The sequence below is a fragment of the Schistocerca piceifrons genome, chromosome 1, assembly GCF_021461385.2.
Source record: "Schistocerca piceifrons isolate TAMUIC-IGC-003096 chromosome 1, iqSchPice1.1, whole genome shotgun sequence".
Lineage (NCBI taxonomy): Eukaryota > Metazoa > Arthropoda > Insecta > Orthoptera > Acrididae > Schistocerca > Schistocerca piceifrons.
Window position 1 is genome coordinate 999,875,666 of NC_060138.1, and position 24,014 is coordinate 999,899,679.

General features: G+C 41.9%; 1 protein-coding gene across 1 annotated transcript in view; it reads left to right on the forward strand.

Annotated features, from left to right (window-relative positions):
• Positions 1 to 24,014, forward strand: part of LOC124795326 — a 62,617-nt gene that overhangs the window by 28,847 nt on the left and 9,756 nt on the right. The window contains exon 3 of the mRNA XM_047259305.1: positions 17,087 to 17,188. Within this exon, the coding sequence (XP_047115261.1) occupies positions 17,087 to 17,188 (102 nt within the window). The remainder of the gene's footprint in view (positions 1 to 17,086; positions 17,189 to 24,014) is intronic.

Genomic DNA, 24,014 nt, shown 5'->3' on the forward strand with positions numbered 1-24,014 from the left:
TTGAAATAAGAACACCGTGAATTCATTGTCCCAGGAAGGGGAAACTTTATTGACACATTCCTGGGGTCAGATACATCACATGATCACACTGACAGAACCACAGGCACATAGACACAGGCAACAGAGCATGCACAATGTCGGCACTAGTACAGTGTATATCCACCTTTCGCAGCAATGCAGGCTGCTATTCTCCCATGGAGACGATCGTAGAGATGCTGGATGTAGTCCTGTGGAACGGCTTGCCATGCCATTTCCACCTGGCGCCTCAGTTGGACCAGCGTTCGTGCTGGACGTGCAGACCGCGTGAGACGACGCTTCATCCAGTCCCAAACATGCTCAATGGGGGACAGATCCGGAGATCTTGCTGGCCAGGGTAGTTGACTTACACCTTCTAGAGCACGTTGGGTGGCACGGGATACATGCGGACGTGCATTGTCCTGTTGGAACAGCAAGTTCCCTTGCCGGTCTAGGAATGGTAGAACGATGGGTTCGATGACGGTTTGGATGTACCGTGCACTATTCAGTGTCCCCTCGACGATCACCAGTGGTGTACAGCCAGTGTAGGAGATCGCCCCCCACACCATGATGCCGGGTGTAGGCCCTGTGTGCCTCGGTCGTATGCAGTCCTGATTGTGGCGCTCACCTGCACGGCGCCAAACACGCATACGACCATCATTGGCACCAAGGCAGAAGCGACTCTCATCGCTGAAGACGACACGTCTCCATTCGTCCCTCCATTCACGCCTGTCGCGACACCACTGGAGGCGGGCTGCACGATGTTGGAGCGTGAGCGGAAGACGGCCTAACGGTGTGCGGGACCGTAGCCCAGCTTCATGGAGACGGTTGCGAATGGTCCTCGCCGATACCCCAGGAGCAACAGTGTCCCTAATTTGCTGGGAAGTGGCGGTGCGGTCCCCTACGGCACTGCGTAGGATCCTACGGTCTTGGCGTGCATCCGTGCGTCGCTGCGGTCCGGTCCCAGGTCGACGGGCACGTGCACCTTCCGCCGACCACTGGCGACAACATCGATGTACTGTGGAGACCTCACGCCCCACGCGTTGAGCAATTCGGCGGTACGTCCACCCGGCCTCCCGCATGCCCAGTATACGCCCTCGCTCAAAGTCCGTCAACTGCACATACGGTTCACGTCCACACTGTCGCGGCATGCTACCAGTGTTAAAGACTGCGATGGAGCTCCGTATGCCACGGCAAACTGGCTGACACTGACGGCGGCGGTGCACAAATGCTGCGCAACTAGCGCCATTCGACGGCCAACACCGCGGTTCCTGGTGTGTCCGCTGTGCCGTGCGTGTGATCATTGCTTGTACAGCCCTTCCAAACACATACTTTCAAACTTTCATTTGAATTTTGTGTGTTTCCTCCCAAGCACCGGTACAATAACTCGCCCTCCGAAATAAAAAAAAACTAGTGCGAGAAAGAAGGCCGATTTCAGGCAGGTGCATTTTTTGGTTCAACCGTGAATAACAAACATTTCCGTTCCGTATTTGGAAAAACCGTTTCAGACGTGTATTCTAAGCAATTTTATGGATCCAAAAATGCAATTTTAAAAAATTCAATTTTTTGAACCAAAAGATAGTGAACCTCCCCTTAAGTGGTTCAGGGAAAGTTTAAAGTCCCGTCGACGAAATCATTAGAGTCGGGGCGCTCTCTCGGATTGCGGGAGGGTATAGAAGAATATCGAACGCACCATTTCAAATAGACTATCCCTGCATTCACTTTAAGCGATTTAAAGAGATCATTGAAAACTTTGAATGCGGGGTCCAGTGGTATACAAATGCAGCACCTCGCTCGGCGAAAACCATGGAAAACCTAAATCCTAATTGATGTGACGGGGAATTCATCGGGCATTTCCCTGAATGCGGGTTTGCTTCTTAACACTGAGCCATTTCCAACACTGACTCTGAGCGACAATCGCTTGTGTGATGGGGAATTCATCGGGCGTTTCCCTGAATGCGGGTTTGCTTCTTAACACTGAGCCATTCCCAACACTGACTCTGAGCGACAATCGCTTGGGAAGTATAATTTCTACTCGCAGAGTCACAGACTTACTAAAAATAACTAGACCGCTCACTAGCGCTAGTGTAGCTCTCCCATACCTGGTCCTGGTACATGTTTTCATTCTTCGCTTCTGGCTGCATACACACATCAAAAATGTTTGAGACTTTAAAAGGTCTCTGGAACCAAATAGTTTCATTTGACTTTATCTTTTAACGTAGCATTAACAACATGGTGTCACGTAAATTACGAATTATGATTCTTGGTTTTAAAACAACTACTCCAAGGCTCCAGGAGTAACACCATTGTTTCTCTCTCCAAACAATGAAATAATGGGACCTGAAACTTCCTGGCAGAAAAACTGTGTGCCGGACCGAGACTCGAACACGGGACCTTTGCCTTTCGCCGGCAAGTGCTCTACCAACGGAGCTACCTAAGCACGACTCACGGCCCGTCCTCACAGCTTTACTTCCGCCAGTAACTCGTCTCCTACCCTCCAAACTTCACAGAAGCTCTCCTGTCAGCCTTGCAGAACTAGCACTCCTGGAAGAAAGGATATTGCGGAGACATGGCTTAGCCACAGCCTGGGGGATGTTTCCAGAATGAGATTTTCACTCTGCAGCGGAGTGTGCGCTGATATGAAATTAACTAAAGCTGTGAGGACTGGGCGTCAGTCGTGCGTGGCTAGCTAAGTTGGTAGAGCGCTTGCCCGCGAAAGGCAAAGGTCCCGAGTTCGAGTCTCGGTCCGGCACACAGTTTTAATCTGCCCGGAAGTATCATATCAGCGCACACTCCGCTGTAGAGTGAAAATCTTACTCTAGAATGGGACCTCTCTCCAGGTCACCACCATACGCGCCGACGACAGTCATCCAGGGTGTACAGGACTGTCATCCATCACTGGACACAATGCGAGGCCCTTCATCAGCAATCCATGCTTCCAGGCCTCGGTACCACTACAACGCAGCTATTTGTGTTGTGTGTTAACGGCAGCCAACACCTGCGACGGTAATTCCCTATACTACCTACTGCTAGCCTCCGACCAAACGTGCGGGATAACGCAGTATGCTGCAGAGAATCCATTTCTTGTTCTCAGATGGCAGGCGCAGATGTGAGGGTGTCACAGTGTGCTTGGTGCACAGTACGGCGATCCTCTTCTTGTGCTCAGACTGAAACGTCCCCTTTTGAACAATTATACATGACTGTGCTTAAACTGACACACAATATTTTGTTAGCACAACGCAATCTGACTTTCAAAATTCCCTACAAAAGAATGGCCCTGACTAACATTAAACTATACCTTTCACAAATCACTTACCTCACAAAAATCTTCGCTGCTCAAGCTACTGCAATACAGCGAGCGCCACTACTGCCAGCTAAATAAAAGATTCAAACTATGGAAGGCACTAACTACTGATAGGGATAGTTAGCAAATGAAAGATATTAATAGAGAACAAACAATGTATTTACCTTGATATCATCATATATAAATATAGCAGTTCATGACAAATTTCAAAACTCCGCCATCTCTCTCCCCACATCCACCACTGCTGGCGGCTCACCTCCAACTGCGCAACGCTACGCGCTGTTCACAGCCAGCTGCCTAACACTACAATGGCGAGTATTACAATGCAAAGCAGCCACAGACTGCACACAGCACAGCCAGTGATTTTCATACAGAGTTGGCGTTACCAATAAAAAAAACCTAAACAGCCTACAAAAACCTAAACAGCCTACTTACATAGCCCCCATGCTCCCCACAAAAAAAATTTACAAATTGGCTTGGGCAGTGGCCAATACAGATTTGAAAAAATTTTTCATAATTACAATAACAAAGAAATCAAATGCACACACTTATTGATACAATGTTGGTCAAAAGCTCAAATTTTCTCACAGAATGCACACACTTATTGATACAATGTTGGTCAAAAGCTCAAATTTTCTCACAGTCCACAAAGACAGTCCTGATCGTTCATTACGGTAAAATAGTAGTGTTTTTCTCAAAGTCTGAGCAGTAGAAGAAAATGCACACGGAAGTAGTGGATTTCCATGCAGTCTTGAAGAAGTAGTGTTGTTCTTCCAACGGAAAGACAGTGCTGACTCTCGACATGCAGACAAGTAATGGGTCACAACAGAGCAAACCCACAGCAGAGTCATTCGAAGTTTTGAAGAATATTGGTAGGTAGGTCATCACAGAGCAGACCCACTGTAGTCCTGGTAGAGATTACGGTATTGGTGGGCCACCAGAGGTGCAGACCCACTGCAGTCCTTGTAGAAATAATGGTATTGATGGATCATCAAAGATGTAGACCCACTGTAGTCCTTGAAGAGATGGCCAGCAGCCGTCTGTTGTGACTGTGCAGGTGCACAATCACCACTGAAGAGTCTTGCGGACAATATAGCAAGTCCATAAACCACCACTTGTGCACTCACAAAGTTTTTGAAATTGTCCTTAGAACCAGCAATGCTGTTATCCAGTCCCTTGCTGAATCATTAACACACGTGCAAACACTATCAGTCCCTACTTCTCACATATTGTCCATATACTATGACCAACAGAAACGTGTGCAGTGAAATGTAACTAACAAGTTAATAATATCATGAACTGGTGACAATTACAATTTTATAACATAAGGACACAATAACAAAGGCACAAAACACATCATTAAAAACATAATAATACAGATAACATTTGTAGTAATAGGAGCTTTACAAAAGAATAGAAATAAACATATACATCAGTGTTACAGGAATTATGACATAAGTAAATACATAAAAGATCAGAATAACTTTTGAAACATCAACTTTACACATGAGCATTAAAACAAAACAGAATTAATAATGTCTAACATCTTTACAAAGTAAATAACATATTATTAATGCAAATTATATTTGAGGATAACAGTATTCCTCATCATAGTTCATGTAGCTGAGTATGAGAAAAATTCTACAACAAAAGTCTGATGAGGTAAACATATAAAGACAGGAAGAACATATATGCACAAGGGTACCCAAACACATAGTGGGATAACACAAAAGGAAAGGACAGGGTTTGTTTCATTGCAGTATTTTGCAAACAAAACTTTCTTTGCTTCTTGGAGATCTCCCTTCATTCATTATTATTCCCAAAAGTCCTATCTAAGCCTGCCTTCTGTATTTTGTTCACATCCTCTGTCAAAAATAGTTTTTCTCTCTGCTTTCTGTATTCTGTTCACATCCTCTGTCAATAATAGTTTTTCTCCACTGTACAGTATCCTTTTTATTTTGCCAGACCATTTTCTGATAGCTTCTCAATGCATTTCTTATAAATTTATAATAGTTAGTTTCTTATATAGTCTCCTCTTAAGCTAACTTAAATCTACTGAGCTCAGATACTAAACTAAGGGACGAGGCAATGCAGCAGCACATAACAAATTAACACAAACAGCAATGCAAAAAAATGGAAAATTGCAAAGCAAGCTACAGTAAATATAAATTACCAAGCAATGCAACATTACAACTAATATGAGCCAATGTACAGTAGCAAGAAAAATAAGACAGTAGTAAAACTAGCTTAACAGAGGAACACAATTTAAAATTCAGTAGCACTATGCCCGGCAAACAGCAGCAGCAAATATAAAAAATATAAAACTTATATCTATACATGACAAAGCTCAAGCAGAAAAGATATTACAGTAAAAACAACAATGCAGATAAGGGAAGTGTATATTCACATCTTAATGTCTATGTAAATTAAAGTGGTGCACCACAACAACTTATTATAAAAAAAATATTACCATGAACTTGAAAAGAAAATTATGTGTCCAGTTACTGTTACTAGTCCCTTCTTATTGTTCTTTCCTTTCCAAGTGCTCCTTTTTTTAAAGAATGTGGATTACAAAATTATCATTTAATAGATCTGTTGACAGAAAGTGTTCACATTAGCAAATGCATCTAAGTTTATTTTATAAAACTAATGCTGTAACACAGCTGGAAAACAGGTATCAAATGAAATAAGCAATTACGCAAACCAAAGCATAAAAATATCATTCAATAGTCATGTGACATTTCATAAGTTAGTAGAAATTCTCTCAACTCTCGTAGAAAGACGCTTGTCGTAATCAGGTGTGCAGATGTAAAAATATTTCTCGTCATTTCATTAGGCATTTCAGTAAATATCATAAATTACGAGCTCCACAGTATGCTTTCAACAAGGAAATGTCAATAGCGAGTATAATGGCCTCCCCTTTGTTTTCTACCTGTGCCGCTGAAAGGCTAATGGCTTTTTTTCGGGCGGCTGTCGCCCAGGTGGGTGCCCGCGACGCATTACGTGCAGGTGGTCACTTAACTTTCTTACGGAAATATTTACGACAGCAGTTTCCGCTACAGTGACAGTCTCACATAAAAATATTTCACAGGTCAAGAATTAGCGTTGCAAATCTGTAGAAAGAAAATTCTATAAATATAAGTGTCCAAATAAAATATTCGTCAGCATTGTGATACAGTCACGCATTTACGCACATTTCATAACTCTTAAAGCACGATTCTTGGTTTCCAACATACTTCTTATTCCTCATATATGGTAGCCTCATCTTATTGATCATAAACATATCTCAACAGCATAGTACACATCGTCGTCGTAATAATAACATCATAACACCTCAGTCAAATCTCAAAAACGTCGTAGCTTTCTGTAATAATTTCAAAACCTAAAAAAAATTCTCTGCTCATTTCAATAGTGTCATCTACCTCAAACGTACTTTAAAATCATGCTCCCTTACCAAATACATCATTCAAAGCTCTCATAGTATCACAATGATTCCGAAAAAATATGAACAGTTTACAAAGTACAGGCAAAATACAGTTTCATAAGTGTGAAGTTACCCAACTGTGTATTGCGTAAACATGTGACACTAATGTAGTAAAAAAATGTTTATCTCTCAGTTAAATGATCAGATAGCTGTGTAATTTGTGTGTTAGAGAAATATGGTACCGAAGTGTAAAGTTGTATAAGCAAATACCATATCAGCTAGGGCTCTTTGTGCTTGCCAAACACATGGTACACAAAGTAAGCGTGTACCCCCCTGAGGATTATTGTAATTATACCCTCAGGTGTTACAGATTACAGCAATGGAATGAAATGTATCACGGAAAACTTTCTTTGTAATTCAAAAATCTTTAAAAATAAATGTTTTAAGTACAAAATTAATCACTCAAATATGTGTCCTGTAGCGCTAAATATGCGTCTTGCTGTAAGATAATCTCTGTGGAAGTGTCGTAGTTATCGTCCTCCGAAAGCTAAGTTCTGCAGAAGACAATGTGCTTACCTCATGATAAACGAAAGTGAAATGCTTTGCGTATAGATATCTTAGTTATTACGCTTATTGTTGTGGTAAAGAACGTACTGTGCTGTAACGTATTGTTGTGCTACAGAAAACCCTGTCTCATTGTAGCTATACTACAAAAGTTACTACTAAAACATGTTTTACTTTCCAGAATAAAACAGAAAAACTGTGCAGATATAAAACAGAAACACCGCAAAAGCAACATTGTATATTGTCACTCATTAGTAGCGTCGTGATAAAATCGTGTAGTTGTCACATAAACTAACCACTGTGTCATCTGGTATCTCACAGAAAGTACTTTAAATCCAGAATATATTTTCAAGTAAACCAAAATGTTGCATTAAAATCTCATTAGCAGTACCAGTATATGTTTTAAGTATGTGAGCCTTATGGTCGTTACATAATCGTGCCACTAACAAACAAGAATGTACACACACAATAACGATGTGTCGTCAGTTCACTATAACAATGCATTCTTAATTTCTGTTTAAATAAGTTCTCTAGGTTCTTGACTGGATATTTAACTTCAAACATTGTTGCATATTAACAGATTCTAAGTCTGACAAAGCATACTAGTAATGTAAAGTGAAAAGTTATATGGCAAAGACATAGTTAAAAAGCAGATTATCTTTCAATAAACGGTTTTACATGTGAAATGTGGTGTAAACCTTTACTCTTCCTAGTACGCAGAGTTTCAACTTCAACGCAATTATCATGTGGTATACGTCGGATTCTGTAAGGTCCATTGTAAACGAGAAAGAATTTGTGACTCAAGTGTTTCTTCTTATGTGACAATGAATGAGCTTTAATGAGAACTTTCTGACCAATATACAGTTTCTTTGCATTTGCTTTACCGTGTAGTTTTCTCCTTTTGTCTGCTGCAGATTTTATATTTTTAAGAGCCATATCAATTATGTCTTTGTGTCGAAGTTTACATGTATTTGGGAAAGGTACAAGCTCTCTGATTCTGTTCGGTGGTTCTTCATTCTTTAGTACAAGAGTAGGTGGTAAAGCAGTGGAATCATGAGGCATTTCATTCAGCACATTTTGAAACAAGTGTAAATATCTGTCCCAATGCTGATGCTTTCTGTGACAATTAAGTCTGCAAAGCTTATTGATTTCTTTCATAATCCGTTCAGACGGGTTACAATGTGGTGAGTACAATGAAATAAAAACTGGTTTGATTTTATGATTCCGAAGCATGCGTGACCAAACAGCAGATCTGAATTGAGGTCCGTTATCTGAAATGACTTTGCTAACGTGTCCAACTTCACGTAAGAAATTTTTAACAAAGGCGTTGGATACAGATCGTCCAGTGGCTTTACGTAACAGAATGAAAGAAACAAATTTTGAAGTAAGTTCAACAGCGACTAAAACGTACGAAAATCCATTAGATGTTCTGACAAGCGGTCCCAAGAGATCAACAGCAGCAAATTCTTTTAATTTAGAAGGAATAATAGGAAATAACGGAGCACGATGTGAGACAGTAGATGGTTTCGCCTTTTGACAAAGTTTACAAATAGACAAGACTCTTCGAATTCTCTTTTCCATATTGTTAAAATAACAAGTCGTTCGAAGAATATGATAACATTTTCGTGGACCAAAATGTGCGTAGCTGAAATGAATGTACCAAATGAGCTTATTAACAAAATCGTCTGGAACGCAAAGTACCCATAGCTTGTCATCAACAGTGCAGCGTTTGAAGAGTATGTTGTTTCTAACCAGGTAATAATGCCGAATCTGTGTGTGTGTGTCTTTTCATGCCATTTGCTCTTGATGTCTTTCCAAATCGGATCTTTATCTTGTTCATGAGCAATGTCCTTTAAAGATGTGGTGATGAAGTTTTCAAAGGCGACTTTCTGAATGTAAAGAATACTGAAATTTTTCTCGAGGTTGCCTTCTGTGTTACTTTTCTCAAGCCCAGCTGGTGCGCGTGACAGTGCGTCCGCAACAATGTTCTCCTTGCCGGGAATGTAGACTATTGTGAAGCGGAATTCTTGCAGAAACAATGCCCAACGTTTTAACCTGTCATGATTTAATTTTGAAGACATAAGAAATTGTAATGCACGATGATCACTGTATACTTTTACGTGCTTACCAGAAAGAAAGAAACGGAATTTGTTAAATGCCCAAACGATAGCCAAAGCTTCTAATTCAGTAACGGAATAATTTTTTTCAGATTTTGTTAGCACTCGGCTAGCAAAAGCAATGGTTTTCTGAACGGTAGTGTCATTTTCTATGGCTTCTTGAAATAAATGGGCACCAAGACCGACTTTAGAAGAATCCGTGCTAAGGCAGAAATCTTGTGACAGATCTGGATGAGCTAGTATTGGCGCGTTAAGTAGCGATTCTTTCAAAGAATTGAATTCCAACTGTGCTTGTTCGTCCCAGTTCCAAATAGTATTTTTTCCAGTGAGAGAACAAAGTTTTGGTGTAACAAGAATTTGCATATTCAGAAAACGACGGTAAAAAGTTACGAGACCTAGAAAACTGCGGACTTGTCTTTTTGTAGATGGAACTGGAATGGCTCTGATTGCTTCTAACTTTTCAGGATTCGGCTGAATGCCTTCAGAAGAAATAATATGTCCCAAAAACTTCACTTTGTCCTACCGAATTCAGACTTTTCCAAGTTAACTGTAATTCCAGATTCTGCAAAAATATGTAACACGCTGTTGAGGATGCGATTGTGTTGTTCCCATGAGGCTTCTGCTATCAGAATATCGTCTACATATAAGGTGATGTGACGTTTTAAGAATTCAAGTAATATGGAATTTAGCCCGCGAATGAATGCTGCTGAAGAAATGTTCAAACCAAAAGGAAGTTTCCGAAACTGATAACAAACGCCGAAACAAAGGAAAGCTGTGTATTTTCTACATTCTGGATGAAGTTCGATCTGATAAAAGCTGGATCTGAGATCAATGGAAGACAACACTTTTACACCATTAAAATTTTGAAGAAGTTCTTCCATCGTCTGCGGCCTGTCTGTTTCAGGAATAATGATAGTATTGATTTGTCTCGAATCTAAGACAAGCCTGATCGATCCATTTTTCTTCTCAACAACATGTAACGGATTGTTGTATGAGCTTACTGCAGGCTCAATAATGCCCTCGTCAAGCATAGATTGTATTTCTGTTCTAACACGGTCCCTATAATGTGCTGGAATTACGTATGGTCTAATACAAAATTTAGTATGCTCACGAACACGAAATTGGTATTGAAATCCCTTGATTGTTCCTGTTTTGTGAGTAAAAACTGTGGAATATGCTTGTAAAATCTCAAAAAGGTCCTGCCTATCAGTGTCATTACAATTCTCAATTGTTTGAATTTTATTCTGAAGTAACTTATTAGTGTCAAATGCGCCGTCGATATCATCCCTGTCAGTACTTGCAGAATGATTGTTAGCGTCAAGTTCCGTCTAAAATTCCGAACTGTTGTCTAACAGGAGGTAAAGCCGATTAATTTCTTCGTCATGGTTTGAGAGCCAATCTTCAAATTTCAAAGCTACTGACTTACCTTCTTTTTCTAAAGTTATTTCAGCATCGTGAAAGTTTAAGATTGCTTTGTATTCATTCAAAAAGTCTACTCCCAGTATAATTTCCGTCGACAATAATGGAACAATAAGAAAGTTCATAGAGAAGCTGTGGCTTTGACAAAAGAATTCTAAGTTGGTTTGTTGGCGTACATCTACACTTTTTCCAAAGATTGCACCTTGTAATTTAATCTTACGTAACGGAAGTGTGGGGCAATCGTTCGATTTGTTGCATTTGCTAAAGGCTGTTTCACTGATTACTGAAATGGGACTGCCAGAGTCAAGTACTGCCGTAAATTTTACGTCATTTACTGTAATGTGAATCACAGGATATGCAATGTTGTTATGTTTTACGTCGTGTTCTTGGAGTAAGATGTCCCTAATGTCTTCCATTTTTACGTAATTACTAGCTACGGCAGCTGCGTCGTCAGTTTCATAAGTACGTTTTGTGGCAGCCAGCGGTGTGAGTCATTGCCTATGGTCTCTTTGTTGGCGCGCATCGTTATTGGGGTTTGGAGACCTAACTTCTACAAATTCACCGTGACGAGAAGGCCCTGCTCTGTTTGAATCCCGCCAGTTCTGATGCAATTCAGGTCTGTCGTTACGATCACATCGTCTGTCGTCATGTCGGTAGGTCCTGTAGTTTCTTTCTTGTCGGTTAAGTGGTGGAGAATTTCTCCCTGAATCGTAACTGCGCGCTGGACCGTTGCGTTTAAAGTTATTCTGTCTCCCGTAATAATAATTATTTTGGTTCCCATATTGTCTGTTTCTCTGATTGTCTCTGTGATAGTCACTACCGCGGAGAGGTGATCTTTCCCTGTAATTATTACTACTCTGCCAACGGTTGTCGTACGGGTGGTGTCTATTTTGGTCACGATTTGCGTTGTAAGAATAGACCTGTCATGTCCAGTTATTGTTTCTGTCATCACGGAATTGTGACGGGTGTGACCTGTAGTGATTGTTTTCCTGTTTTCGCATCCCGCGACTGTCTGTGTCAATTTCCAGTTCTTGTAACAGTCCCTGAAAAGCCTCAATGTCTTCTTTGCAACGTCCTGCTAAAATAATATGTCGTAAATGTTCAGGCAATTTGAGTAAGCAAATGCGGATGAGTTCTGAGGGGCTGTATGGGTTTGAAAGATACTGATTCTTATGCAACATGTCTTCAAAATATTTCACAAGACTGGAAAATTCAGATTGTTCGAAATGTTTCATCATTATGATGTCATGTTTTACTCGGTCTTGTGTGGCTTGAGACCAATATGCTGAGAGGAAGGCATTGTAAAATTCTCCTTCACTATGGCAATCGTGAATGACCGATCGCATTCTTACAGCTGGTTCATTCTCTAAGTAGCCACACATAAATTCTAATCTGTGTTCTAACGACCAGTTGGGAGGAAAACAATGAGAGAATTGATGGAGCCATGCTTGTGGATGAATGTCGTTGCCAGAATTCTTAAATGTTTTGAATTTACGTGTAGTAATGAACAGCTTATAGTCAAAATCGTCATGTCGGCGAGTCGCATGTCGGTCATTATTACTTCGTTTCGGCGGTTCCATCTCAAAATCCAATGCGCCTTGCCAATTTCTTTCATAATTTCCGAAGTGTCCTGTGTTATTATTTTGTGTTTGTTCCGTATTTCTATGTCCTTCTTCCCGTATTGGAGCGCGAGTGTCCTCTGAAATACGTAATTCTTGTATTACCTGCATCAACTGATCTTGTACTTCCCGGATTTCTCTTTTGTACTGTGTATTGATTTGATTTTGATTTTGTTTGAATTTTCTTATTTGTTCATACTCTTCTGTGTCAGTGAAGGCTACGGGTCTTGTGTCATTCAGATCATCATCTACCTTTGTAGATAAGTTAGTGACCTGATCCGAAAGTTCGGCTACTTTCTCCGATAGTGTACTTATTTCCTCCATGTGTCTTTCTGAACCAATTTTCAGGGTATCTACTGTGTCCTTTAAGTTTTCCTGAGTTCTTGCAAGTTGCGTAACCGAATCGGTAGATGCAACTGAGTCAATTTTAGCTTGCAAGGTCTCATGATTTTCATGAACAATAGTCTGCAGTTCTTTTATGGCTGCTTCGTGATTCTGTAATACATTTTCATGACGCGAAAAAATAGGTTGGAAATGCTCACAAATTTGTGTTTTTACGTCATTACAGACCTTTTGACATTTCGATTCGATGTTATGTAGCTCAGTGGTTAAATCTTCACGTGTTTGTTCAAGTGTAGTGTCTAACTTTTTGAGATTTTGTTCCACTGTCTAACTTTTTGAGATTTTGTTCCACTGTGTCTAACTGTTGCTGTGTTTGTCTCTGGTGTTGTTCCATTGTGTCTAACTTTTCAAGCTTTTGTCCCATTTGTTGCATTAATTGTAATAACAATGCACTGGTGTCTGAAACATGTTCCTCAGTGCTTTTCGGCAGTGAAGTTGCACCGGCAACATTCACATTTTGACAAGCAGAAAATGTGTCTTGACTCATTTGAGAAAACGGTGAGAACCCAAAACCTGAGTCTACAGTATTTGCAAAATTGTGTCCTGTCATTCCCGATTCCTGAGGCAAGCTGTTGCCGACCGATCGATCGATAATGCGTCCCTCTTCACTAATTGTTTCACTGTCCACGCCATTGTTTGCCGCCTGCTCCATTTCCCTATGCACAGTTACCAAATTACTACTTTGAATGTCTGTTAATTCATTACTCTGCGGCGCTATCACACTGCTTTCGTCTTCACTGTCATTTCTCAGTTTACTTTGGAGCCTAGTATTACGTTTTTCACACGCCATTATTGTCACAATATTTCACACGACAACACAGAAAAGCACAATTTGAAGAGCAAAAATAAGAGAACACATTAACATAGCACTGAAAATAATATTTAGTTAATTGCAAGCGCAGCTGCGAAAAACTTGCTGCAAATCTACATGCATGCCACAACTGTTTTACTGTACAACAATGAAAAACTACAACTACAAAGGAAATTCTCTCTATAATTACGCGCTAGCAATAAACAAAATCTACACTAATTACACAAACTACAAGAAAAAATCAGAAGATTCCAGTGAGGTATCCTCGGCTAAGGGTCGACATATGAAACGTCCCCTTTTGAACAATTATACATGACTGTGCTTAAACTGACACACAATATTTTGTTAGCGCAACGCAATCTGACTTTCAAAATTCCCTACAAAAGAATGGCCCTGACTAACATTAAACTATACCTTTCACAAATCACTTACCTTACAAAAATCTTCGCTGCTCAAGCTACTGCAATACAGCGAGCGCCACTACTGCCAGCTAAATAAAAGATTCAAACTATGGAAGGCACTAACTACTGATAGGGATAGTTAGCAAATGAAAGATATTAATAGAGAACAAACAATGTATTTACCTTGATATCATCATATATAAATATAGCAGTTCATGACAAATTTCAAAACTCCGCCATCTCTCTCCCCACATCCACCACTGCTGGCGGCTCACCTCCAACTGCCCAACGCTACGCGCTGTTCACAGCCAGCTGCCTAACACTACAATGGCGAGTATTACAATGCAAAGCAGCCACAGACTGCACACAGCACAGCCAGTGATTTTCATACAGAGGTGGCGTTACCAATAAAAAAAACCTAAACAGCCTACAAAAACCTAAACAGCCTACTTACAAGACGTGATCGAGTGGAACCTTGACGACGAGTATTCCAGTCATCACTTTGCCATGCAGTCCAACATGGGGTCATTACCACACGCTGGTGCCCACCTGTACGAAGTTACCTTGATATCTGACCATGTCATCTGAGTGCTTCAGTTGTTTTGTATGCCAGTCCATTTCTGATAAAATGATAATATTAATTAAGAAAAAGGAAGAAATACACAAACACCTCAGAAAAATTCCCTGTCAGGTGACACTGTGCCACTTGTTACTTCTGACAATATATTATTGCTGTTAATTATTCCTCCCCTAGCTCAGATACACATTTTCGATTGTCTCTCAGGTTTTCGCTATGTTTTACATATACACTATGTGAACAAAACTATCCGGACACCTCGCTGAAAATGACTTACAAGTTCGTAGCGCCCTCCATCGGTAATGCTGGAATTCAATAGGGTGTTGGCCCACACTTAGCCGTGATCACAGCTTCCACTCTCGCAGGCATATGTTCAGTCAGGTGCTGAAAGGTTTCTTGTGGAATGGTAGTCCATTCTTCACGGAATGCTGCACTGAAGAGAGGTATCGATGTCGGTCGGTGAGGCCTGGCACGAAGTGGGCGTTCCAAATCATCCCAAAGGTCAGGACTCTGTCCAGACGAGTCCATGACAGGGATGTTAGTGTCGTGTAACCACTCCGCCACAGGCCGTGCATTATGAACAGGTGTTCGATCGTGTTGGAAGATGGAGTCGCCAACCCCGAATTGCTCTTCAACAGTGGGAAGCAAGAATGTGCTTAAAACATCAATGTAGGCCTGTGCTGCGGTAGTGCCACGCAAAACAAAAAGGGGTGCAAACCCCCTCCATGAAAAACACGACCACACAATAACACCACCGCCTCCGAATTTTACTGATGGCACTAACCACACTCGCAGACGACGTTCACCAGGCATTCGCCACACCCACACCCTGCCATCGGATCGCCACATTGTGTACCGTGATTCGCCACTCCAAACAACGTTTTCTACTGTTCAATCGTCCAATGTTAACGCTCCTAACACCAAGCGAGGCATCGTTTGGCATTAACCAGCGTGATGTGTGGCTTATGAGCAGCCGCTCGACTATGAAATCCAATTTTTGTCACTTCCCGCCTAACTGTCATAGTACTTGCAGTGGATCCTGATGCAGTTTGGAATTCCTATGTGATGGTGTGGATAGATGTCTGCCAATTACACATTACGACCCTGTTCAACTGTCGACGGTCTCTGTCAGTTAGCAGACAAGATCGGCATTTACGCTTTTATGCTGTACGTGTCCCTTCACGTTTCCACTTCACTGTCACATCGGAAACAGTGGACCTAGGGATGTTTAGGAATGGGGAAATCTCGCGTACAAACGTATGACACAAGTGCCACACAATCACCTGACCACGTTCGAAGTGTGTGAGTTCTGCAGAGCGCCCCATTCTGCTCTCTCACAATGTCTAATGATTACTGAGGTCGCTAATATGGAGCACCTGGCAGCACAATGCACCAATATGAAAAACGTATGTTTTTAGGGGTGTCCGGATACTTTTGATCACATAGCGTATCATTACCTGTTGAATATTTTCTTGTTTTTATATTTTATGATATTTTTTTGTTTGAGATGAGTAGGCTCTAATGTGTGATGTCTGATCGTATTGGTTTACTTCCAATTTCAAAAAATTTAATTGGTTCTCATATATGCACTTCTAGCTCATTTTGATACCCACTTTTTTATTTTCAATCCTTAACTATTTTTTCACTGACATTCTGATTATACAGGGCAATTCGTTTATAAAAGTCCAATTGGTCGGGAAATGGAAAACACAGTGAAAACCCAATGAGGCTTTATACGTATGTGTTGAGCAGTGTTTCTAGTATGCCCATCAATCGCGTCATGTCGCTCTTTTCAGTCACTGGTGCACAGTGTGCACATAAAGATGCATAGAAAACCGTGTCTTCTGTCAAGTATGAGTGCCTGCTCTATTCTTGGCCACCGGCGTAAAACCACTTTTCGTTTCATATTTTCTTAAAATTCTTGAAATTTTTGATTATATATTTCCCGCAAAGGGTAAATAAGCAACAGCTTCAAAAGTACTCTCTATTGGCTCGCGTGACGGACCAAACTGAAGAGCACGGCACGTTTGTTGTTCCGTATATCCATTCTGATGAAAAACTATCTTCAAATGATCAAGTTCTTCTTTCAAATGTTCCTTGTCAGAAATGGCATAAGCTCTTTTCACCAGAGTCCGCAAAACTCCAATACGTTGGTGTGGTGGATGACAGCTGGTCACATGAAGACAGCGGTCAGTATGAATAGGTTTCCGATACACACTGTGTCCAAAAGTCCCATGGTCCTTTCTTTTGTATGATTGTATCGTTTACCCAAGATTCATAAGAGTGCTATTCCTTTGCGTCCCATTGTCAGCAACTTGGGCGACCCTACCTATAATTTGGCCAAATATTTAGCTTCAGTCCTCAGGCCTGTGTGTCCATTCAACATGATGAGTAGTTTTTTGTTTGGTGAGCTAGTCGTTTTCCTTGTTTCAGAATTCAAGGAGCTGACGTCTGGCAGCTGCGAGGGAAGCCCGTCTAACGAGACGGAAATACCAGAGTGCTTCCCAGAGATGGATACGACCACCGAGCCGACAGGTGTGTACGGCGGCGGCTGCGTGCCGGGTTCTGCCTGCGCGCAGGTGCACCCTGGTCACGCACCGTGGGCCCTCCCTGTGGTGGCGGAGCTGTCGCAGGCGAGAAGGAGCGCGGGACTGTCTCTGGTCGCCATAGACCGGCAGCTGCGCCGCATGGTCACGGCCGACATGCAGGCTGTCCGTCGGAGAATGCGGGAAAACTTCTCGAGGCTGAGACTAGCCTTCATACCAACTCTGTTGTGAATATGCTAGGAAGCGCTAAACACACTACGATTTCGTCCTGGTAGGAGTGTAGGAAGTCCTAGTAGAGAAAGTGTCCGATCTTAACGTAAAATTTTTCTAGATGTAGAATCGAGTCATGCCATTCATGTTTTAGAGTTTAACAGAGCTTTGGAAGACATGTGATCGAATAAGGCAAAAGGGGTAGATAACATTCCGTCTGCTTTTCTAAAATCATTGGGGGAAGTGACAATCAAAAACTTATTTAAGTTGGTGAGCGGAATCCATGAGACTTTCGGAAGAATATCCACAAAGTCCCGAAGATAGCGACGGGAGATAAGTAAGTGCACTATCGCACAATCAGCATAACTGCTCATACATCTAAGTTGCGGACAGGAATAGTATACAGAAGAACGGAAAAGAAAATTAAGGAATGATTACACTGAAAAGCCAGAGAAACTGGTACACCTGCCTATATCGTGTAGGGCCCCCGCGAGCACACAGAAGTGCCGCAACACGACGTGACATGGACTCGACTAATGTCCGAAGTAGCGCTGCAAGAAACTGACACCATGAATCCTGAAGGGCTGTCCATAAACCCGTAAGAGTACGAGAAGTGGAGGTCTCTTATGAACAGCACGTTGCAAGGCATCCCAGATATGCCCAATAACGTTCATGTCTGCGGAGTTTGGAGACCAGTGGAAGTATTTAAACTCAGAAGAGTGTCCCTGGAACCACTCTGTAGCAGTTCTGAACGTATGAGCTATCGCATTGTCTTGCTGTATTTGCCCAAGTCCATCGGAATGCACAATGGACATGAATGGATGCAGGTGATCAGACAGAATGCTTACGTACGTTTCACCTGTCAGAGTCGTATTTACACGTATCAGGGGTCCAATATCACTCCACCTGCACACGCCCCACACCATTACAGATCTTGTATCGGCTTAAAAGTCCCCTGCTGACATGCAAGGTCCATGAATTCATGAGGTTGTCTCCATACCCGTACACCTCCGTCCGCTCTATACAATTTGAAACGAGACTCGTCCGACCAGGCAACATGTTTCCAGTCATCAACAGTCTAATGTCAGTACTGACGGGGCCAGACGAGGCATAATGGCATAATACTTTGTGTCGGGCAGTCATCAACGGTATACGAGTGGGCCTTTAGCTCCGAAAGCCTATATCGATGATGTTTCATTGAATGATTCGCATGTTGACATTTGTTGATATTCCTGCATTGAAATCTGCAGAAATTTGCGGAAGGGTTGCACTTCCGTCACGTTGAACGAATTTCTTCAGTCGTCGTTGGTCCCGTTCTTGCAGGATTCCTGATATTCACAGTGCAGTCGTGAAATGGTCGTACGGGAAAACCCCCATTTCATCGCTACCTCGGAGATGCTGTGTCCCATCGCTCGTGCGCAGACTCTGACACCACGTTCAAACTCACTTAAATCTTGATAACATGCCACTGTAGCAGCAGTAACCGATCTAACAACTGCGCCAGACACTTGTCTTATATAGGCGATGCCGACCGCAGCGCCGTATTCTGCCTATTTACATATCTCTGCATTTGAATATGCATGCCTATACCGGTTTCTTTGGTGCTTCAGTGTATCTGTGCATCAGGTCGCCTTTAGGAGAGGTAGAGATACCAGAGAGTAAGGTACTACGTTGCGCTTGCTAATGGAAGCAAGACTTCAGCAAAGTCGAGGTACATATATAGATTTTTGTTGACCCAGAAAATGCGGTGAACTAGGATTAAAGAAAGTCAGAGATGCAGTCTTTCGCTGCTATTGTTCAATTATCGAAGCAGTAATGAAAAAATAAGAGAACAGTTCAGGCTGAAAGGATATAAATTATAAGATTCACTAATCAAACTGCTATCCTCAGTGAAAGTGAAGAGGAATTACAGGGCCTATTGAATGGAATGAACAACGTAATGAGAATACACCATAGGTTGAGAGTAGACCAAAGGAAAGCGAAAGCTGCCCGAACTGCCGAAAATGAGAACAGCGATAAACTTAACATCAAAATTGGGGAGAATAAAGTTCACAAAGGAAACACCTTTGAAGGAAAATCATACATGACAGATGAAGCAAGGAGAACACAAAAAGCAAACTATCACAGACGAAGAGAACATTCCTGGCCGAAAGAAGTCTATTTGTGTCAGCCTTAAGCCTTAATTTGAGAAAGAAATTTCTGAGAATGTACGTTTCAAGCACATCATTTTACGGAAGTTAATCGTTCACTGTGGAAAAACAGGAAAAGAAGAGAACAGAAGGGTACGAGATGTGGTGTTATAGCGGGCCGGTGTGGCCGAGCGGTTCTAGGCGCGTTAGTCAGGAACCGCGCGACCGCTACGGTCGCAGGTTCGAATCCTGCCTCGGGCATGGATGTGTGTGATGTCATTAGGTTAGTTGTTGTTGTTGTCGTCTTCAGTCCTGAGACTGGTTTGATACAGCTCTCCATGCTACTCTATCCTGTGCAAGCTTCTTCATCTCCCAGTACCTACTGCAACCTACATCCTTCTGAATCTGGTTAGTGTATTCATCTCTTGGTCTCCCTCTACGATTTTTACCCTCCACGCTGCCCTCCAATGCTAAATTTGTGATCCCTTGATGCCTCAAAACGTGTCCTACCAACCGATCCCTTCTTCTAGTCAAGCTGTGATTAGGTTAGTTAGGTTTAACTAATTCTAAGTTCTAGGGGACTGACGACCTCAGATGTTAAGTCCAATAATGCTCAGAGCCATTTGATTTTGTGGTGTTATAGAATGACCTTGAAAATTAGATGTACTGATAAGACAGGAAATAAGGATGTCCTCCAAAGGATGGGCGAGGAAAGGAACATTTGGAAAACAAACGAAGAAGGAATACGATAATAGGACATGTCTTATGACTTTTGGAGAATCCTAGACGCAGCTGTAGAGGGTAATATCGAACAAATAACTGAAGACGTTGGCAGCAAGTGCCAATCTGGTTCAAACGGCTGTAAGGTCATCAGTCCCCTACAACTTAGAACTATTTAAACCTAACTAACCTAAGGGCATCAAACACATCGATGCCCAAGGCAGGATTCGAACTTGCAACCGTAGCAGCAGCGCGGTTTCCGACTCAAGCGCCTAGAATCGCTCGGCCACAGCGGCCGGCTGCTAATCTGGGATGAAAAGTTGTCACCAGATAGAATGTCATGGTGGGCAGCATCAAACCGGTCAGAACACTGATGAACCACGTTATCCTACGGCCCCTCCCCCTCCAAAAGAATAGGTTTCAGCTACGGTTACAGCTGCGTTCCTGTGGGTCTGCTGGTGTTGTGTGTTACCCAGGGTCCACATTCAAAAGGTGTATCACAATCTACAGCGAAAACCGACACAGTAGAAAACATACGTTAGTAGAAGCAGAAACGTTCCAGCAAATAGGCGTTCACAAACGAACTGTTCGAGAATGGGTGGCTCCTAGCCGCTACTGACTTTGAAGTACTGACCTATTATGTACAAATATACACGTCTCCTCAACTCATCGTACACGTGTTTGGTGGGACTTCAGTCGGGGACACGGGCAAGCCAGTCTCTTCGCCGAATATCAGCTAGTTCCAAGAGCTCCTACACCTGTGCTGTACGATGCGGACGCACTTGTCGTCCGTAAAAATGAAGTCAGGGCCGAATGCACCCCTGAAAAAACGCACATGAGGAAGGAGTACAGAGTCACAATAACACTGATCGGTGAATGTTCATGTTCAAAGATTTCGAGGTCAGTATTGAAATCCAACATTATGCCCCCTTCCGCCACACCGTAACATTTGGACCATCAAAATGATCATGTTCGACAATGTTTCTGCGTGCGTTACACGTTCCCACCTCTCGAAATATGACTGTACGTCTGGGTTCACCACTCAAACTGAACCTGTTCTCATCCGAGAAGAGCACGCGACCCACATTCTCCTTAGTCCAGTCCCTGTCCTCTTAGCACTATTGCAAAGGGTGCTGCAGATTTGCTGATGTTCCATAGAGCACTAGTCGGGCAGAGAGACCATCCCCATGCAATCGCCGTGCAGGGCGAGATAACGTGCCCTGCAGCAGTGCCTGTGGTTCGGAACGCTCCCCATGCAAGTGAAACAGTGCTGTGGCCAATACCAAACTCCTGGGCAACATTCGTCACACTCCGTCCATCTTCCCGTTTGCCGATGATTGTTCCTGGTGTGAAGTCATCCAAAAGGTGTCCACGAGCCATGTTGTGATACAGAACGCCACCACAGTGCACAGTAACTGCTTGCTGATTGACACAAACTGTTTTTTCCCGTTCCTTCAACTGACACGTGCTGTGGGGCCAGCCCCATTTGACGCTATGGTCACGCTGACCTCATGCCTTGTGACGTTCAACTTTCTGTGCACGACTGGGAGACCTCTGTCGACATGCTCCGCACTTCCATTCATTAACAAATTACGTTAATTTATCTCGTCCCTAAGTTTTGCAGAGCAGTGTATCTGAAATAAAACTTTTCGGTAAGTCGATGAACTGGTCTCATATTTCAGCCGTTGCCTACTGTAACAAGGAATACATTTGAAGAGGCAGGGAGCTGTTTGCGGAATGGAAGGGTACTGGGGCCTCCAAGTAAAGTACATTCAAACAATAGTTTATTTAAAACAATTAAAATCACACAGTAAACGGTACACCAACAAGGGAATCCCCATCACAAGTAGTTAACAAGAAATTAAACCGACTACAATTAAATAAAAGTTTCATTGGTAAATAACAAGTGCCTCACACAACAAAAATTTATTTTGAAATGTTATAGTGACAAACATAGAAGAACAAATCAAACTGATGCTAAACAGTTAATCGCCTTGTGGCTTTGTTCGTGGGAGGTAAAGGAAACCAAATGATAAATTTAGCAACTGCAACATTGGCTTAAGGCCCAATTAATGGCAGTTTCGTAGGAAAGCCAAAAAAACTGTTATTATCAGGTAGGTAAATCCAAAAGTTATTGTTAACAACTGCACCAACGGCTTAAGGCCCAATGACAAAAGCGCATTATAATGAGATTGCAAATACAAAGAATAATTGCAGATTAAAGACCTAAAAGCTGAAACCATTGATTAACACTTGGCAGTTTCATCAAATGACCGTATGGCTCATTGAACTTACTAACTGCGATGAAGGCAACACCAAATTTTAAAGGGACTATAAACCTTAAAAACACTGAGCTTCAGTAGTAAACACGTACAGGTTAACTAAATTAGCTGCACGTGGCCACGAGAAATAAGTTTACAATCGGTGAAGGCGTTTTAAGGTTTGCTTGGAATTCGCGTGAAATGTAAGAAATCCATTAGTAACCAACTGTTGTGAGATTTGCAGCACAATGGCCAACCAAACAGTACCCGAAGCTTGTATTGCAGGTTTTTCTTTACTGAAACATATTTTCTATTTCGATAACTGAAAAATTCAAGTGAGGTACCTGTTGCAGTGAAAGTAGCAAGAACAATTACAGCTTAAGAACATGAATATTAAAACTAAAATTGTAACCAAAACAAAATTTTAAGGTTTACTAAGAATTTTAATAGAGGTTTAAAAGAACCGCCTGCGGGCCATTAACTCAACGTTAACAGTCGATGGGTGCTGATGCAAGCTTTACAGTTTGCGGAGGTGCCTTCGGATTTGTCCTGAAATTTGATGAAAACACAATAATTCCACAAATAATTAAACAATAAGTTCTTATTACAGGACGTCTTTAGGCAAAACCAACACTTAGCATCAGGACACCAAAGAAAGGCAGTAGCCGCTCAAATCTACCGACAGACTATGCAGGGTCCACACAGCACTATCAAATAAACAATTGACAAGTAATTAATAGGCAGAGAACTAGCTCATAAAAATAATAAACGGCAAGTAATATGGATCTAAGGCACGCAACTGGCCAGCTATCTTACAAAAATATACCACTATTAATGAAAGTATTACCAGTTCTGATTGACGTCGGTCACAGCACTAGTGCATACAGTGAAGTCCGTGATAGTAAAGCTTTAAATAATGGATCACGTGTCCTGCTACATATAAAAATAATCAAACAGTATAAGTTGCAAAGCCTGTGTGTAAAGTAAGACTAACAAGCACTTAAAGCACCAGGAAAATAAACTGAATTAACGCTGCTTTCATAAATCATACTTTGGATAACATGTGAGGCAAGCAAACTATGGGTAAGCTTGACATTAGCCACCTAGAACACAGTTCAAACAAATAATAAACACCTTTAAACACTGCCAATTTGCGGCAGAGAACAGGGCAGATAATCTACCAAGGTACGTAACAGAAAGCCATCCTTTACACACACCATAAGACAGCCACGTTGCTCAATAAATAACAGTTTTACATATTTACGTTCACATGCTTACCACAAACTCAATTTTCCACATTTACGTTCACACGTTTGCCACAAACCTCGAGTCCGCTCTTAGATATCAAAAACAAACAAGTGACTTTGGCACACAGTATCAGACGGAAACGATGTCACAACTACGAAGAAGGCGCATAATGAACCAGGATACATGAATTTAAAGCCAGTAATCACGTACCTCACCACAGTGCACAATATGTGCAGGCAACACACAT